The sequence below is a fragment of the Embiotoca jacksoni genome, unplaced genomic scaffold, assembly GCF_022577435.1.
Source record: "Embiotoca jacksoni isolate LCO1_2020_lvr unplaced genomic scaffold, fEmbJac1.0.p SCAF_52, whole genome shotgun sequence".
NCBI classification, from domain to species: Eukaryota; Metazoa; Chordata; class Actinopteri; family Embiotocidae; genus Embiotoca; species Embiotoca jacksoni.
In genome coordinates, this window is record NW_027185406.1 from 1484925 (window position 1) to 1505044 (window position 20120).

Consider the following 20120-nt stretch of genomic DNA (forward strand, 5'->3'; position numbering starts at 1 on the left):
CACCCCCAAGTACCCTTTGTTTGTAAGTAGATGTATTAAAAATAACGAGATCCTGTGATGCATGCAAACGAGATGCATATTCAGCACCGCGTAAAAAATAACAACAACATCCTCCGTTACAACAAACAGGAAGCGGGCGGCTCAGACGGGAAACAACGCTTGTCAAAATGTTTTGTCAGCGTCCCCGCGGACGAGAAAACAACGGAGACAAAGTGTTCGCTGTCACTGTTAAACGATGTAACATGAGAGGAACTGACAACTCTGCTGAGGGGCGAGAGAGAAACCTCATTTCAGAGGATATATTGGAGATTTTTTTTTTTTTTTTTTTTTTTTTATGCAGCCCGCGAATTGGAAACGATTCATGTCTGACGATAAGTCCCCCCAAAAAAGTCACGCGTGTAAACGCCATGGTGGGAGGAAAAAAAAAAAAAAAAGTGTCTTTCATCATCTCCGTCAGTAAGCGATGGCAGATCTGTGTCACAACTCTCAAGTCGGTTGAGTCTTCACTTCTGCCGATAAAACGTTCAACTATTATTCAGCTCCACGATCGCAGGCGAGCGATAAACCGCACGGCTTCGGGACGAGGATGACGGACATCCAGCCGTTACAGAGAGCAGCTTCACGCCTGTAATGTAAAGCAGATGTTGCAGAGGTGGAGCCACTAATAATCTGGATTTCTCTCCCTCCTCACGCTCTTCTGATGCCCCTTTAAGATTTAAGCTTAATTAAGATCTCTGGTGCCATTTCGTCATTTTCCCTCCATAAAAAACAACAACAACGTGAATGCGTGTCAGCTGGTATGTCATCTTGGGTAAAAAAAATTTTTTTTTAAAAATCCTCACAGAAGCCCCCCAAAAAAAGTAAAAACGGAAAAAGTAAAGGTTTGGAAAACACCGTGAAAATGAAAAAAGCCCAAGCAGCTGGAAGTCAAACAGACCAGCAGACTGTGGGAAGCGGCTTAGATCTCAAAACCCCCCACAGTTAGGAATGAATAAATTAGCGATAAAAGTCCAAAACACATAATATTATTATCATAAAAGCTTCTTTTTTTTTTTTTTTTTTTACTTTTTACGAGGCCAAATATTTTCCTCTTTCCAGTGAAATATCTTTGGGCTTCTAAAAGTCCTTTAAATAAAACAACATGAGAAGAAACGCGTGTTGAAACCCAGGATTCACAGCAAAGCGTGAAATAAACACGCCCATCCACTACTGCATACTACTTGGGGTTGTCGAGGCGTGAGAGTTACACTTTTTTTTTTTTCTTACCAGTAGTGGATTGGTGCGTATATTCCACGTTTTTGAAGCGTGAGATTTACACGCACGTAAATGTCACGTGACAAAGGATCATGTGATCAACGGAGGTCTTGAGATCAAGTACGCAGGACAATTTCCTGCAGTATTAGGAGGTAGGAGGGATGGGGTGGACGTCATAAATCACAGACCGCCATGCGGGATGATGACGTTCGAATCCAGGAGATTACAAAATTGTTCTTTTGTTTTTTTTTCCCGAACCTCAACCGTGTGGTTTTCTGCTAATTGTTTTAGTTTTCCTGTAAAGTCGCCCGAGGTCAAAGCGTGTAATAGACACGCACACGTCCGCGACAGCAAAACGTGCAACTGTCACGCCGAGACATCACCAAGCGTAGCAATCTCACGTATGGCCGCAGTGGGCGGGCGTGTCTATTACACGCTTTCTAGTGATACCTGGGTTGCAGCTTCACGTCGGTGCTTTTCGGTCTTCACTTTAAAGGGACACAAACAAACAGACGAGGGCAAACACAAGCCAAAAAAGAAAAAAGAAAGAAGAAAACTATATTAACTGCTTGGTTGATCCATCGATCTACCCCGACAGCACTCCGATGAGAAATGTGTTCCTCTACAATACAAAAACTCGATTTCCTCCTTCGCTCCCGTCATAATCGACGGCGTGACATTTCTTTAGACATTAATAAGAGATGCTGTCATTTGTCTTTGGAAGTGTCTCATCAAGAACTACTTAAAAAAAAAAAAAAAGCATTATAGAGCTGGAAATGATGTATGATTCAACGAGTACATGACCTACTTCTGACTTCAAATAAACTGAGAGAGGGGGTTTTAATTGTTGTGCTGCTGAGTGCTAAACAGGACGCTCGGGAAAAAGAGTTTTTTTTTATCTCGACTTTTCCTCATTGACTGTGTATAAAAATGGGCAGTCTTAAAAGTGAAGCCAATGAAGAAGTGCCTTAAAGTGCAATACCACCGAGGGCCACTAGGGGCTGGCTCCCAAAATAACCCGAATAGACTCGTTAAAAAAAAAAAATTAAAAAAAAAAATTCAACTTCTCTGAGTTTTAATAAATGTTTTCCACAAGTCACTGTGATGTCGTTCGCTCAAGTCACTCCTTCTTACTCGTGTCCTGGCGGTCCGTCTGAACATAATTCCATCATTAATTACAATTAAGACCCTAAACTGGAATATGATAATACGCGAGTGATAATGACACGATTTTTCAAACAATTATTCCAAATGCGAAAAAAAAAAAAAGATGAATCCGCTCAAAAACCCGTGCAGCCATACGGAGAGCCGAACGTCAGCTACAACAACATCCGCTCTGTTTCACCAACTGAGGCTGCAAACAACAACAACAACAACAGCTGCAGTTTGGAAACCTGTGAAGGAATCCCAGCAGAACGGCATGACGATTCAAAAAAAAAGAAGTCTCTTTCTAAACATCCTCCTCTCCGAGCAGCTCGCAATGCCGAGGGAGCAATACAAATTTCAGCGCCGTACGAAGAGCGCACATCATTCACACTCTTTTTTTTTTTTTTTTTAAGAAACCACCTGGGCATCGGAGACGAAACGTTAACGTCAGGTTTTTATTGTGATCAAGACTTATCTGCTGAAACAGACACGAGCCCACACGCACACGACGGGAGGTGTGTTAAATCACGTTCTGTTTAACCAGCCAAGCTGAGCTACACACACACACACACACACACACACACACACACACACACACACACACACACACACACACATTTGTAATCCCTAAAAGAAGGACAGTGAAAGATGTCAGAGGGGAAACCTGAGGACCCAAATCAGCAATCAAACAACAGGACGCACAAACTGACTCACCTGAAGTGTAAAATTGTAAATGTAAAAGGATTTTATTTGTTTTTTCTACAAATACACAACACGTGCGAAAAAACATGAGCCGTCCATACAGGATATAAAACTACGTATGTGATGCTGCCGCATAACTGAGCAAAAATAATTGTTTATTCATGCTTGGGTGCAGATGCATGTGTGTGTGTGTGTGTGTGTGTGTGTGTGTGTGTGTGTGCGTGTGCGTGAATCTGAAAGTTCACTCGATTCAAAAGGGTTGCATACCAACACAACATTGTTGTTTATCGGCTTCACTGAAAGCGCATGCAATTGTGCAACTTGCAGGTTCTGTATATTTGAACCTTTGTTGTCATCAGTAATGTTGCTTAGAAAGGAGCTGCGCATGCAAATAGACATGTTGTGTTTAATAAGCATGTAAAGCATACATGTAAAAAATAAATAAACAGCAATTATTTGCCTTTGAACACAATCCAGGTAGAAGTCATATTTTCTCTTGCACATGTTTAATTAAATCAAATTAAAGCTGTATTTAGCAGGTTGGTGTTTTCTTTATTTTTGTACAACAAAAGTGTCCCTTTTTTTTTACTGAATATTTATTTTAGTTTCAGCAACTTATACAGTCAAATTCGCAATTTTTTTTTCTAAAAGTGTCACTTTTTAGTTGGTATAAACTAGATCCATATTATGTTATGATTCCCTTCAAAATAGAGGCAACTTGAGTGAGTTTGCATGTTAGGATTCTCCTAGAAGGTGAAAAGGACCTGCTTGCAGGACATCGAAAAACAAGACACCGAAATAAAGCCTGTGTACAGGGACACTAAAGGTGGAGGATTTCAAAATAAAACAGGAAGTGAGTCCAAACGATTGACAAAATACAAGTGCGGCCATGTAAGTCCATATCATTTGGTCATATATTAATACTTCAAGTCTAACATCCTAAACAGGAAGATGCTGCCTTGTAGGTGGATTTCCTTATATTTCTCTGACACACACACACACACACACACACACAGATCAGTATAGATGGTAAACACATATTTCCAGATTACTCCTGACAGTCTGTGATGGTTTTTTTTTTAGCATCATGTCTCAGCACTTTCGAGAGCCTTTTTCTTCCCTGGTAATAAATACACTTTAAGAAAATGCGTTTTTCTAAACAAGCACAAAATAAATTACGACTCTCCTTCTGAAAACCCAAAACGATCTCAGGATGACGCTGCAAACATTTCAAACACGTGCAGCAGGAGCTTCTCTCAGCACTTCTGGGATTTTTTTCTTTTTTTTTTTATAAATATGTAACCGCGGCGCCGGAGCAGCTCTTTACTGGTCACGCACATGGACACGCATCTGTGTGTGTGTGTGTGTGTGTGTGTGTGTGTGTGTGTGTGTGTGTGTGTGTGTGTGTGCGCGCGCGTGCTTTAGATACACACTGTTGTGTTTTCTGCTCGACCGATCGGAGGAAAACTGAATCAGTGTGTCTTCCTGTGCAGTCGCTCAGCGAAAGTTCATCCGCTTCGCTTCAGCATATTTATTCCTTTCAGAATGTGAGTCAATGGGTGTGTGTGTGTGTGTGTGTGTGTGTGTGTGTGTGTGTGTGTGTGTGCGCGTGTGTTTTGGTCCCTGTGAGGATGCAGCAGTGGGATGGTCGCCCCCCCCCCCCCAGGGGCTGGTCCTTGATGCAATTAGTGTTTGATTTACAACAAATGATGATGGCCCGGCTGTTTTTCCTTGATATGTCTCTGCGTGATACACACCGAAGGACTTTTTTTTTTTTTCTAAAAGCATAAAACACAACAAACTCTCATAAACGTATGAAATATTGTTAAAAAAAATAAAAAAAATAAATAAAAAAAATTGCGAAACTGTAAACACGAAGGCAGAAATCCAAACGACTGAAAAGTGAGTGATTGTTTTAAACCACGAGTTACTCACAACGCCGGGTTACACACACACACACACACACACACACACACACACACACACAACTACCATCCTTTCCCGAGTCATTGCAGTTTACAGGCACAAACTCTCACGCTGAGCTGAAATGAAACGGTTGCACAGCAACTGAGTAAATAAATAGTGGTTACTGGACGTAACTGCAGTTCTATGAGTACATTTTGTTTGTTTCGGGGGGCGGGGTGGTGGAGGGGGCTAACAAGACAGCGGTAGGGGAAATCGATTCGAAAATTTTATTATTTTGTCACCATTGTAGGAATCGCTTCAAGGTCGTTTGCACTAAGCCACTCCCACTGGTCGCCGATTGGTCCCGACCGCGTTATAATTTTTACACGGTGTAAATATGAGCATAAATGTTAACGAAGTCGATCTCAGTCCAGATCTACTGCAGCCTTTTTCCGGAATTACATGAAATCCAATCTGACAAGTCAACACGTTTTGTTATCGGTGGCTCATAACCGATCTATCAAGGATTAATGCTTTATTTCAATAACCACGATCGCTCATTATCGTGATAAATGACACGACGTGCAACCGGAATCCTTCAAAATAAAACGCGATCGAAATGTTCCCCTTTTAAATTTGTGGATAGACATTAGTTGGCAAAACCGACAGCGCACCATGTGAAGTGGGACACTCATAAAATCTGTTAATCAATCAATTTGTCGACAACAGAATCCTGATTTCGTCCGAGAAAGCTTTCACGAAACACTGACTGTCCTTTCATTCCTAAAAATAAAAAATATAAATCATTGTGGAGCACAGAAAACAGAAATATTTCTTTCTTTGATGAGTAGAAGAAGAAGAAGAAGCAGGACGCCGGCAGGATAAAGCTACACCCACTGAAACAGAACAGACATGAAAGAAAACGGCGCTACCCCGCCAAAATAAAAGCCCCACTCTACAGTTCTGAACTCACTGAGTGACACTTCAAAAAAAAAAAACCAGACGTTTCAGCTCGGCAACAAAACAACAACAAAAAAGCCGCCCGTTCGAGTGCCGGCAAGAATTAGAGGTGAAGATCGATCCCCACTCGACATGAAGGACGCCATGTTAACTAAGCGGCGGCCATCTCTTATTCATAACGCCGCTCATTACTTATCAACGCCCTCTCACTCCTGTAAGTCTTGATGGGATTTTCACGGTCCATTTATGGGACAGGGTGCTGGAGGGGAGGGGGGGGGGTGGGAGAAGATGGAGGTGGAGGAAGGGCAGGAGGAGTCTTTAAATGAAGGTGGGGGTGTAAATAAGAGAGGTGAAGGGAGTCAGACATATGGAGATGTGAAGAAGGAAAAAAAAAAAAAAAAAAAAAAAGATGCAGAGATGCGTGGCGGATAAATGATGGATGGGATGACTGGAGGCTTCCAATCACACCAAAAAAAACAAAGTGCGACCGACTGAGAGATTAGTCCCGATGACCCACTTAGACGGAGACGGGCAAAAAAAATAAATGTAATTTACACAAATGAAGCCCGAGTGTGAGAGGATGATGGCCTACTAACAGGAAGTAAGCTGGAAATCATCTGAAAGCAGACGAGAGTTGGCTGCAGCCTCCTCACTGCCATAAATTTACTTTGGAGTTTTTTTTGGCTTCCAGCCCCTGAGGCTCTTTTCTTTTCTTTTTCTTTTTCTTTTTAACCATAATCACACCAAATTTTCATAATTAACGGGTTATTAAAATGTTAAACGCTGTGAAATTCTACACAGAGGTCTGCGAACTCTTGTGTGGTCAAATCCGGTTTACCTACGGAGTCAAAAAAGGGTCAAAAATACAAACTAATTAAGACATAGTGGCACATTTTAAAACAGAAAGCTCTACCTATTCAATTTTACCAAAGTCAGGTCACATCTTGTGCTTCCGGCCGCCCCCGAGGCTTTTTTTTTTTTTTTTTTTTAACCATAATCACACCAACTTTTCATAATTAATGGCTTATTAAAATGTTAAAATACTGCCGGCTAACTCTTGTGTGGTCAAATTTGGTTTTCTACGGAGTCAAAAAAGGGTAAAAAATACCAAATAACTAAGAAATAATGACAAAATTTAAAACAGAAAGCGCTACCTATTACATTTTAGCAAAGCCCCTGAGGCTTTTTTTTTTTTTTTTTTGTACCATTATCACGTCACATGTTCATAATTAATGGGTTAACTATATTATTAAAATGTTAAAACGCTGTGAAACTCTAAACTGAGGTCTACAAACTCCAAAAAGGGTCCGAAATACAAAATAATTGAAGAAATGTTCAAATTGAAAGCTCTATCTATTACATTTTTTTTTTAGGTCACACTGTAACCTGAGAGGAGTGAACTCCAGTTGACCCCAATACTGGAACGGGCTCATCTTTAAAATTGATGAAAGAGTCATTAAAAAATGAATTAAATCGTAAATCACTTTAATCATCCTTTAATGTAATTGGCAGCCGTTTTTTTTTTTTTGGTGGGGGGGGCAGAAACAGTTTTATCAGCAGGTTCACAGCCAATTCTTGGTCCCTGTAGACTGATATGAATGATTGATTGATCGAATGAATGGATGAATGAATTAATGGATGTTTTATGTGCAACAATTCATGTTTTGCAGAAAACATCAGCACAGAGTCCCAAAATAAACACAAGCCATTTGAATAATTTTCAGAAGAAGAAGATAAAAAAAGAAAGAAAAAAAAAAGCATAAATCACTGCCTGCACGGTGCGACGTGTTTTCTCATCATGTCGGATCAATCTGAACTCGAATTCTCTTCCAGGTTTTTGAGGACGAAGTTACGGCGAACCTAACACATGGAAACCACTCTGAATTTTGAGTCGTCTGTACACCAACGTGTTACGAAAAATAGACCAGACTCGTATTTAACTCTCAAATCACGCAGCAGTCAGGTTTATCTCTGAATATTTCAGCAGCCTGAGAGATGAAACTCTGCGACTCGAGATTTTTTTAAAGCATTTTTCCTCCAGTTAAAGACTTAAAATGACTTTTAATGTTTATAACTAGTTTAATGTAGTTATGTGGCAGTTAAAAAAAAAAAAAAACTTTATTATTCATTCAAAAAACAAAAAAACAAAAAAACTGCCCTGAAGCCTGAGGAGCAACACTGACCTCTTCCTCTTCCTCCTCCTCCTCTTCCTCCACCACACTTACAGCACACTTAGATGTGTGCCAGGAAAACACAATACGGTGTGACCTTTGGTGATGACTCATGGTGCATCCACACACACACACACACACACACACACACTCACACACACACACACAAAAACACTTTTGCTATTGTTCCATGTGTGAATTCAGATGAATCACGGCGAGTTTTTTATTTTATTTTATTTTATTTACATACGTACAGTAAACACATCACAGGGACGGTGTTTCCTTTTTGGAGCTCTCCATTCAAAACGGCAGCAGAAAATATGAGCAGTGAATAAAGCGATGACACATCTGGCAGTGGAGTGTAGCACGAGTGCTTGTATCTGTGTGTGTGTGTGTGTGTGTGAGTGTGTGTGTGTGTGTGTGTGTGTGTGTGTGTGTGTTTGTTCTCTGGGTCCAAACACCAGGAGCCCACTCACAGTGCTGGGTCTTCATGGAGAGTGTGTGTGTGTGTGTGTGTGTGTGTGTGTGTGTGGGCCGAGGGGAGGGGGTGGGGGGGGGTGATAGACTGGGGTTTAAATTAGAGTTACATTGAGGGGGCGTTATGTCACTAAGTGGTCCCCACAAAGGCAGAAAGACAAGCCTGTGTGTGTGTGTGTGTGTGTGTGTGTGTGTGTGTGTGTGTGTGTGTGTGTGTGGCACAGAGGGGGTAGGTTGTATGCAACAGTGAAGCCAGCAGCTAATTAGCATTAAATTGCCTAATTATTATTATTATTATTATTATTATTATAAGGAGCAATAAAGACGTCACAAGGCATTTCGGCCTACCTGGCTCTGCGCGTGTGTGCGTGCGTGCGTGCGTGTGTGTCCGTCCACTCACTTTGTGTTGTTTCCACATCACGGGCAGCGGCTTGACGTCGTGTTTGGCGTGTTTCCCCTCCTCGAGACACTTCATGCACACCGGAGCTCTGCAGCCGCAGCAGTACATGTTGAAGTTCTCCGCCTCGTGATCCACGCAGGTCGCCGGCTTCCGCGCGGTGGCGGGCGGCTGCTGACCGCCGCCGCCACCGCCGCCGCCCCCTCCTCCGGCACCACCGCCAGCGCCACCGCTCATCGCCCCCCTTCCTCCTCCTCCTCCTCCACCTCCTCCTCCTCCCGCCGCCGCTGCCGCCGCCGCCGCTCGGTTCGGCGGCGGCACCAGGCGGTGCTTGGCCAGCGGACCGCGGGACGGGTGGCACCGCTGCTGGCAGGCGTTACAGTAGTAGACGTCGCACTGCTCGCACATCACCGCCGCGTCCACCGGGTTGCGGTCGCACAGCTGGCACTTCACCGCGTTAGAAGACGAAGACGAGGAGGAGGATGAGGAGGAGGAAGAGGAGGAGGCGGCGGCGGCGGCGGCGCGGTTCTGCTGGTACCGCGTCACTATGGCCTCCAGCAGCCGGTTCCGAGGGAAACCCCGGAGCCCCCGCTCGTCCAGGGAGACGCTCCGGTGGCACAGCGGGCAGGTGAGGGAGCAGTGCCGGTGGTGGACGGCCGGCGGAAACACCCGCACCCCGTTCGGGGACTTGAGCTGGCACGGCGTGTAGGAGCCGTACCCGCTGTCCGTCTCGCTGTACAGACTCATCTTGTCCATGTCCAGGTAGTCGTAGTCGGAGCTGCCCGAGGCTCGGCTCTGCACCGGGGTCTCTCCCTCCGGGGTCTGCACGGTGATGTTGCGGGCGCACGGCAGGCAGACGTTGTGCGAGCACGGCAGCAGGACGGGGTCCTTGAAGAGAGACCCGCACACCGGGCATTTCAACTCTTCCTCCATCGCTCCCGTCGGTTGTCGGCGGACCGGAGAGGGAGACGCTGCTTTCTGTGGGAAACGCTCCGGCGCCGACTGACAGCTCCCCGGGCCGCACTGCGCAGGCGCGAGAAGGGGGGGCGGTGATTGTTTTGAGTTGATCGATCGGGTTCATTTCCAGGCTCTGATTATCACGACGTGTGAACGAGGCGGTAGTCGGAGCTCTCTGCTATTTTCTTTTAATCACGGAGATTTTTTTATTTTTTTTTTTCATATTTAATTCGGTCAGTTAACTGCTTAATTACACGCTGTGTAAATTTAAATTGTTTTCCGAGGTGGATGGATGGATGGTGTTTTTAAAGCCTGAAGGGTGGGAGCCTTGACCTATTCAGATATATTTAGTCACATATTAAGCCATAACTACTGAAATACACACTATATTATTTTTATATGTATATATAATCTAATTTACGATAATCATGAACTTACTTCAAAATAAAACAAAACAAATATCACCAAATAAATCAATATTTTCCTGTACAAAATATGTTTTCACCAATATTAGGCGTAAGACATAATATTTCTTTTTTTTTTCTTGTTTTTAAGTAGTTTAATCGTTGCTAATATGTTGGACTTTGAATTAATTTGCATTAGCATAAAAGATATATTGAAGTATATCAGCTAAAATGATAAAGAATGAAGGATATATCATATATATCCTATAAATTTACATGTTAATGTTGCTGCTGGTCCAGAAAAGAAGTTTATCTTCTAGTATAATGTTGAATGGATTTAATCTGAGCCATTCATCAAGTTTTTAGAAAATGATCTGTTGTTTTGAGTAAAAAAAAACAACAACATAAGTTTATTATCTGCATAAAACAGTGTAGACGAGTATGAAGTCAGACATAAATCAAGTTAAGTACAAGATCATTAAAATGTCATTTAAACAATGCCAACCTTCGCAATTAAATCTGTATCTGAAGCCGATTCAATCTCGTAACCTTTGTGATTTATTTTTATTTATTTTTTTTACATTAGCTCCTCGTGTTAACTAAACATTTAATTGACCAGACAGCAGCCGTGACTGAAGTCCCTCAGGGAGCAGAATTAATCCCACTCAGCTTTTTTTTTTTCCCCATTTATTAGCCCGGTTAGCATCCCATTACCGAGGCTCCACATCTGTTCTGCAACTTCTTCGAGTTTCAGCCGAGTGTTTTCTCACGCTGCGTCCATTGTGAAGACACGCACTCATTAAAAAAAAATATAAATACGGGGCTGCAGTTTCACTGCAAGACGGCGTGATGGAAGCTGAAGTTAAACCGACACTTTTGACAGTAATGCAGGCGTCTAAATTTGTGGAGACGATACCCAGAGAAAAATCAAAATACCCAACAGCGCTTTCCTCTTAAAACTGCAGTCAAACAGGTGTTTTTTGGGGGTTATTTTAAGATTAGATTATGTTTTTGTTTTTTTAAACCCACATCAAAAGTGTAGTTGGTGAAGATGTACTGAAAAACTTGTCTTTGACTGAACCCCCAAAAATTAATCTGCTAATCTGCAACTTGCTTAAAGTGAACAGGTGAACTCATTTAAAATCTTTCGAAATTCAATTATGGCTAAAAATGCAGTCAGATGTAGTATTGATTTCTTTTGTTCTCCACTTGGGGGCAGTGCAACGCGACGTAAACACGGCATGGACTCGAGACCGACATCACTACTCATTCGTTTTGTGTTTGTTGAAACCTTGAATAAAGCACATCCAGTATTTACGCCTCTTTTATCTCCGTTTTTGGTCTCCACCACCTCAAACTGAAGGAAACGTGACCGTTTAGCTGCTAAATGTTCGACTCTGATCAGCAGTTGGTTTCCACACGCGTTTCTTTTTCGCTTTTTGTTCCTGAGGATGAAATTTATCCTCCAGCCCAGTTAAAAATAAAAACATATAAAACATATACTGCAAGTTGTTGCCAATGACTAAAATCAACGCAATTAAAGTCACTATAAATCTCTGCAGTCACTTTAATCAAATCCTTTTTACATTAATTTTTTTTTATTTTGCTCTCAAAATAACTGATTATTGCATTTTAAGGATTAATACTTACAATATATGATTGTATATCATCTTTGAAATTACACTGATATTATGTTTACAGAAAAAAAAGGACAATCTTAGCGGGGGAAGAAAAGGTGACATTCCTACATTTACCACTAGATGGTGCAAATTAAGTAGAATAGAAGAAAATCTACTATGAAATGTAGTGCAGTTAAAGTAGGAAGTAGAAGAACGTGAAAATACTCAAAACTTTACTGAAGTACAATAGTGGCAAAAATGGGGTATGTTACTTTTCACTATGTGGAAAATGATTTTTTTTTTTTTTTAAGTAATCGATAACTACATCCTTTAAAATGTCACTTCTATTTTAAACAAAGCTGTTTATAGTTAAATCAGAAGTCGGCCGTGCAAATTCTCCTTTTCTTCCACGAACGATATAAGTATCAGTGTTTCTGGCTTTGAGCATCTTCCACCTCAAAAAGGAAGATGAAGCTGGAAACAGCTGTCTAAATAAAATTCTGTGGTTCTCGATCTCAGCATTCAAACACAGCACTTTACCCTTCGCTGATTTAAAAAAAAAAAGTGCCATCTGTTCACGGCATGAAATATTTACTGTGTATTATATATATATATATATATTTACTGAGTTTTTTTGACTGAATTGAATTCCTTCTCCGAAAATCCCGACGGCGGGTTGATGCCTCCTGTCTGAGAATAAAAGCCGATAACTTCACCGCCGGCTTTGCTCGAGCCCTCGATCCCATCGGTGATTACGATGAGATGAGCTGTGAAGCAGAGAGCAACGATCAGGCGTTGAACTCTCGCGTCTAAAAATATCTGCGTCTGTCGTCGATGGCATGTTGACTCTGGGACAACGCTATGTGTATATGTGTACATGTGTACATGTATATATATATACCCTACATATATATATATATATATACACACACACACAGAGATGGATGAACTGTTTCCATGTTACAGTAATACAACCCAACCTGGTTAACTGGGTGCCTCAAAGATGCCTGATGACAGGTTATATTTAATATTTCCTGATTCTGAGCTGCCACAAGAGGGCAGCAGAGTGCTTACACAAGGATTGGAAAATAGACTGTTTTTATTTTAATATTTTTGACATATATATATATATATATATATGGATTAAGTGTGATTTATTTATTTATTTATTTTTACTATTGTGCTTATATATATATTTTTTACAAATATTTAAAGAGGTTACATTGGAATTTAAGAAAATCCACCATTTTTGACCATTTGAAGTTAGATTTTTGTTTTCTCCCAGTAAAATCATCTGACAGATGCCAGTCTTCAGGATTTTAGATGATTAAATCGCCTGCAGCGTTTAGATTCCCTCTTTCATCACTTCAGAAGCCGGCTGAAAATGTGAAGCAACCCTTTTTTCTGGGGGAGAGGGGGGGGTGATTTGTTTTTCACCCTCGAGCTTCTCTCCGGTCACGAAGCAACGAACGTTACCTGAGGGTTCGAAGACAGAAAACACACCTGCGGAGTTTTTTTTTATGGGGTTTGAAAAATTATTCAAATTCAAACTCTGCTTTTTACGTTTGAACTATTTATACTGTCATGTCGTGTACAGCATCAAACATATTCAAATAGTTGTTTGCATCTTAGAGAGCTTTTTTTTTTTTTTTTAAAACAGTAAGAATGAGGCAGCAGTAAAATGAAAGCCGACCACACAGGATTCATGTCGATTTTTATTTTTGTTACTACAATTGAATTGAAAGCACTCTTCCAACTGAGGCTGAACCGACTTGATGTCGCAGGTGTAATTAATACATTAATTTGCATAACATTGTTCTGCAGTAACTGCTGCAGGGGAGCCATCAAAAATAACTGCACGTGCTTTTCCTGCTAAGAAAAGTAAAAAAAAAAAAAAAAAATGTCTATGAATCTGGATTAATTTGGGAATGCTGTACAAAATTATTTGTTTTGTGCAGGTTAGAAAGATGACTTGTACAAAACGCACCTTTGACAGGGAAGAAAAGAAAAACTGAGGACTTAATAAGCTAAAATACAAAAAAAACTAAATGTAATATTAAGTATCTTCCTTGAATTTTTACTCAAAACGTCCCTCTATAGACATAATGAGAAACATGCAGTTTTCATGAAGTGAAAACATAACTTTGCATCTGTTACTTTGCAAGTAAGTTGATGAAATAATTGTGTTTTTTTGCAACCGAAACAGGCGTGAAACGAGAAATACAGACTTCTTTTGCAGGAACAAGAAGCTTCTCTGTTGTTGAGAAAATCTCAATAAACAATAAAATGAAGATTGTGCACGTTGCATGATTATTCAATTTATTACATTTCATGTGTTACTGTCAAACAGTGAATATTTTACCAGTGCATTTGGTTTTCAGTCGTCCCTTTTTTTAATTTATTTATTTTAATCAGTCCTGGCAGGCTACAATATTTTAGTGTTTATTTACTGTATAGCAGTATAGAAAATTAAAGACGGGCGAATCGAACGTCATAAAATATATCACAAATTCTTCAAACAGCATAAACATCAAGCTCTGCATTGCAGATGTTTTGCAGATGTTTGAAATCGGATGAAATTTCTGAGGAAACCGGCGCACGAACTCATCGTTCGTTGGACGTCGTCATCGGCGACGCGCGACCAACGGAACGAGAGGGATGTTCGAAAACATCAGCCGATTTCTTTTCTTTTTTTTTTTTTCTCACAATCAGCCAAATATCGAAGGGCCGTTTTTGTGAGGTGTGAAAGTATCTTTCGGCAAATCTGCCGTGAATGCGACTCGTCTTTTCTTTTCCCGCAGTATCAAAACAACACATCCGGCCTCGTGTTTATTTTCTGAAATGGAAGTTGAAATTGAACCAGTAGGTGTGTTTTTTTTTTTGTTTTGTTTTTTTGTCGCAGTCTCACCACCCGAAGCTCTTCCTCCTCTTCCTCCTCCTCCTCCTCCGAGTTCCGTCACACCACAGACGTGGTGCTCTCGGGGTTGATCCGAACCGGCCTCGTGCTCTTCCTCAGGTCCTGCAGCTGCTTGGCCGGCTTGCCCACGCCCTCCTCGAACCGCCGCTCCACCACCGGCAGCGCCGTGTCGTGCAGGAAGCCGGCGTTCAGCAGGATGAAGGACTTCTTCTCGGGGTCCTGCTCGCAGCGCAGGCTGTAGTCCACGTGCTGCACGGCCACCAGGATGATCTCCCGCAGGCTCTCCAGCAGCACCATGTGCAGCTCGGGGAAGTAGAGCTTCAGGCCCTCCTCCAGGAAGCTCATCATCTGCTTGGTGAAGGCCACCACGGTGTAGCTCAGGTTCACCCAGCAGTCGTCGCCCGTGTACGGCTCGAAGCTGATGCCGCAGCCGCGCATCTCGTCCTGCGGGACGGAGGGAAACGTAGCAGTTGTTCCTTTTTTTTTTTTTAGACTAGTTTTATACAGTTTTTCATATTTAACATTCAATTAAAACTCTCGGCACACCAGAGAACAAAACGCTTCCTGCTCAAATCAAAGCAAAACTTAAAGCTGCAGCAAATTTTCAGTGTAAAACTTCAGTCAGTCGATAAATGCGTAATTTATCAATTTAAATATGACAAGTGAAATCCATAAAAAAAAAAAAAAATTAAATACCCTGCCAGTTTCCATACTACATAAAATATTGTGCGCCAACTCTCACTGTTTTGAGTGTATAAAAGTGAGTTCACGCTGTCGAGTACAGAAACTTGCAGTGAACTACGATGATACACTCAAAAAAAATATATAACGGTCTGAAACAACAAGAAGTTTCAAATCATTTTGAATCACAAGAAATGATTTAAATTTTCATTTTCTTTTATGAAGAAGAAGAAAAAGAAGTATGTGCCAATTGTTACGCATACTACGTGCAACAAGCACATACTTAAGGTAAAGTCCGTACTAAAAGTTAAAAAGAAGTAGTATGAGATTCGGGAACGAAGGGATTAGTCTTTGTTTTGTACAACCGGCGGTCCAAAAAAAAAACAAACAAAAAAACATATTTAAAAATGGAGAAACGCATTAAAAACCTCAGAGTGGAAACTAAAACCAAAGAACATTTGGTATTTGTTTTTTTAGGTTTTTTTTTGCTGGATCCATTTTTCTCAAACAACCGGATTAAACCAAAGTTTCGTTTTTCTCGATTTCATCGTCGTTCAATTCAGGGATCGGTCGATTATGTTTTATTTAAGCTCTTAAAATGATAAAACGTTCGAATTCTGAGGATTAAACAGAACGAGATTTTGATCCTGGAAGCGCTGACTCGGCAAAAAAAAAAAATAAATAAATAAAAAGAAAAGAGACCAAAAATCCACCTTGAGTTTAGTCAGAGCCTCGGGGGTCATGAGGTTCATCCTCCTCCACATCTCCTCGGAGTTTCGGTGCTTGGTGGCTTCGATGATGATGTCCTTGTAGCTGTGCAGCGCGGCCTTGATGTCTTTGACCAGCAGCGACTGCAGCGTGAAGGTGAGGTCGAGGCCGATCTCCGTCAGCTGCTGGCAGTGCTCCTTCGCCACCTTGACGCACTCGGCCGCCGTCGACAGGCTCTCCTTGCTGTCGAACACCTGGGCGGGAGAGGACGTCGCTTTTAGACGAGTTGACCCGCTCGTCGCTGCCGTCGTGTCAAACAGTAGGTTACGTTAAACGGCTGAATAAAGCTTTTCATGCGGTCAGAAAGTGAACTTTTTAGTTCAATGTCGTTATGGGAGCAGGAAGTGACCATATTTGGGCGAGCTGGCGGGGAGGGAGGGAGCAGGTGGATCTGACTCGATCCGATTGGAAACCCGACGACACCACGTCCCACCGATAGCTGTAACCTGACTGTGCCACGGGCCTGTCAATCAAACAGACACCCCCCCCCCCTAAAAAACAAAAGCTTATTTTCTAACGAATAAGGGATTATTTTCAGATGGACCGCCACGAAACTAATAAGAAGGAGCGACTTCAGCGAGCAACCCCGAGGTACGAGACACTTTATTGACTTCGAATTTCACAAGAGAAGTTGAACGGGAGTCTATGGGGGCTTTTTGTAGCCTCTAGTGGCACTCGGTGGTATTGCAATAAGTAAAACATGAAAATAAAATCCCATCTCAAAGACTTTAAGAGACACCACAGTTAAAAAAAAAAAAATTAAAAAAAAGACATCGTCTGCCCGACTCCGTCTCTCTACCTGCTTGCTGAAGGCGTCCACGAACGTCCTCATGGCCGTCTTGGACCAGACCACGAAGGCCGAGTAGCAGCCCGTGTTGCCCGCGAAGTCCATCTCGAACTCCTTGGCCGTCTCCAGCAGGCTGGTGAAGAAGATGTTGCAGAGCTTGTGGATGTAGAGCAGCGTGGCGCCCTCGATGCGGAGCTGCCGGATGGCCGTCTGCACGGCCGCCGCGCGGTTCTTCAGAAACAGCTCGCAGGCTTTGGTGGACTGGCCTGAGACGAGGACGGCAGGGACACCAGAGTTGGCGAGGAGACGATTCAGAGCGTTTATGGTGTCTTTTTGGTTTTGTTTTTTTAGACGACGACGAGGATGAATTTGAAATGTTTCGATCTTGTGAGGTCGCAGAAACCATCTGTGTACATTTTAATGACATCGATAAATTGGTTTACGATTGTAGGGAAGGCCTTAAAACTGAATTTAAAAAAAAAAATTGTAATTTAATATTTGTGAACAGTTAAATAAATAAAACGTGAACGTCCGTGACTTTTTAAAATCGAAAATGTTACAGAATTTGTTCAAAGTCCAAAGTTTCTTTCTTCAAGGCGAAATTTTGACTCACAACATCAATATTTAGTATAAGTTATTTACTTTCTCTAACGTATCATTAAACATTTATCCACTCAAATACTAGTTTTATGACATTGTGATCATTCATTACTTAAAAAAAACATCATGTATGCCATATCTAAGCTACAAAAAAAACAAATCGTAACATCTAAATTTCTTCAGAACTTCAACCTCGAGTAAAGATGGAAGAAACACTCATCTTAAAAATGTACGAGTTAAAACTTATCTGTCTGAATATCACAAAGAATTAAAGTCAATTAAGGCAATAAGTGATTTATACAGTTCAGTACAAGTTAACCTTGGCGTGTGTGTGTGTATGTGTGTGTGTGTGTGTGTGTGTGTGTGCGTTCGTGAGTGTGTGTGTGTGTGTGTGCGTGCGTGAGTGTGTGTGTGCGTGAGTGTGTGTGTGAGTGTGTGATTGTGTTTGTGTGTGTGTGCGTGCGTGTGTGCGTGCGTGTGTGATTGTGTGAGATTGTGTGTGTGTGTGTGTGTGTGTGTGCGTGCGTGCGTGCGTGCGTGTGCGTGAGTGTGTGAGTGTGTGTGCGTGCGTGCGAGTGTGTGCGTGAGTGTGTGTGTGCGTGAGTGAGTGCGTGAGTGTGTGTGTGAGTGTGATTGTGTGCGTGCGTGTGTGCGTGCGTGTTTGTGTGTGTGTGTGTGTGAGATTGTGTGTGTGTGCGTGCATGCGTGCGTGAGTGTGCGTGAGTGTGTGCGTGCGAGTGAGTGTGTGTGTGTGTGCGCGTGCGTGCGTGTGTGTGAGTGTGTGTGATGCTGACTGGACCTAGTCTGATGAGCTGAGACACGGCCCGCCGGGTCGCTTTGGGCCCCCCGCGGAGCGACCGGTCCGGAGACAGCTCGAACACCAGCACCTCCGTCAGCTGCCGCACGCGCTCGTCCACCTTGGACCGGAGCTCTTTCACCCTCTGCGTCACCGGCTGGTCTCTCAGGTACTCGTTGAGTTTGTCCAGCAGGTCCACGGCGCCCTCGAAGTCCCTCTGGGCGATGCACACGTCCAGATCCTCCGGCAGCTCCTGGATCCAGTCCAGGCTGAGGTCCACGCTCTCTCCGGTGTCGCCCGCCGCCGCCGCCGCCGCATCGTCTTCCACGTCGAAGGGGTTGGTGGACACCTCCGCCCTCACGGGGGACGTCGGCGCCGCCACCTCCTCCTCCTTCTTCTTGTGCCGGTCCTTGGACACTTTGCTCTTCTTGGTTTCGTCCAGGATCTCCAGCCACTCCTTCTTGATCTTGCTGTTCTCCGCCTGGAAGATGCGGCTGTCCGGGAACATGAGGATCTTGAACATGTCCTTCATGGGGGGGTTGTCCTTCACGTTGACCACCGCGAAGCTCTCCAGCTCGTACAGGGCGTTGTACTTGTACTTGACGGCGCCGCGGCGGTTGGGCAGCCAGGTGGCGACCAGCAGGCAGTCGTTCATCAGGAAGGCGTGCACCTTCTGCACGGGGGACATGTTGTCCACGTCGAACTCCACCAGGTCGCCGTTGTAGACCAGGTGCCTCCCCGGGGTGTCCATGATGTCCTTGCCGCCCTCCACTTTCTCCAGCAGCGAGGTGAGCGTCCTCTGCTTCAGCTCCTCGGTCTCCTTGGGGAAGGCGGCCTGCATCTCCTTGGAGGTCTCGTCCTTGTCGGCGGACAGCAGCGACTGGGTGATGCTCTCCATGATGCTCTTCTGCTCCGTCAGGATGTGGCTCAGCTGGTACATCTCGCTCTCCAGGTAGGAGATCTCTTTGGCCGTCTCGATGAACTGCCGGTAGTTCTTGTAGACGTTTTTCTTCAGGTTTTGCGCCGTTTCGTCGGCCAGGTTTTGGATCTTCTGCCGGTGCTCCTGCAGGTCCCGGTCCCCGTCGGACTGCTGCGAAAGCTGCTTGACGTAATTTTGCGGGTCGAAATTGGGCGATTCGAGCAGCTTCCGCAGCCGGTTCCCCGTTTCCGACATCTTTCGTCGAGTTTGGTGTTTGTTGTTGTTTTTTTGACTTATTAAGACGAAATGAGACCGAAGGAGAGTTTCATCGAGGCTCTCCGGCTGATCGTCCGCTCTCAACCCAAAACAGGAAGCTGTAAACTGGGAGAACACCCTGATACGTCACGGGATTCAGGGGAGTTACATTTGATTGGCCAACAACTTGAAAATGAAGGGACACACCGGAAGCGGAAATAAAGTGTCAGAACAAGAGAGATGCGTTTGAACGAGGAAGAAAAAAACGTCCAAAAAAAAAGAACAGTATATGCTACAGAACAACAAGTAGTTAAATCGTTTAACAAATACTTTAAAAAAAAATAATAATAAAAAAAATAGCCATGTTAACGACACACATCCTCTTAAAACAGATGTAGTAGTTTT

The 20120-nt window shown here is 43.1% G+C and overlaps 2 protein-coding genes across 3 annotated transcripts in view; both read right to left on the minus strand.

The window, feature by feature from the left end:
• Window positions 1–10195, minus strand: part of LOC138212110 (tripartite motif-containing protein 67) — a 52968-nt gene extending 42773 nt beyond the window's left edge. Inside the window, exon 1 of one of the 2 annotated variants that reach the window (XM_069172361.1) lies at window positions 9016–10195. In XM_069172361.1, coding sequence (XP_069028462.1) covers window positions 9016–9945 — 930 coding nt within the window. In that variant the 5' untranslated portion in view covers window positions 9946–10195. The remainder of the gene's footprint in view (window positions 1–9015) is intronic. The other variant, XM_069172360.1, reaches the window with a different exon arrangement.
• Window positions 10196–13689: 3494 nt separating this feature from the next.
• Window positions 13690–20039, minus strand: exoc8 (exocyst complex component 8). The gene is made up of 4 exons (XM_069172281.1): window positions 18545–20039; window positions 17158–17411; window positions 16304–16552; window positions 13690–15353 (listed from the first exon to the last, which is right to left on the minus strand). The coding sequence occupies exons 1-4, from the start codon at window positions 19713–19715 to the stop codon at window positions 14949–14951; spliced, it is 2079 nt and encodes a 692-aa protein (XP_069028382.1). The 5' UTR covers window positions 19716–20039; the 3' UTR covers window positions 13690–14948.
• Window positions 20040–20120: the final 81 nt, after the last annotated feature.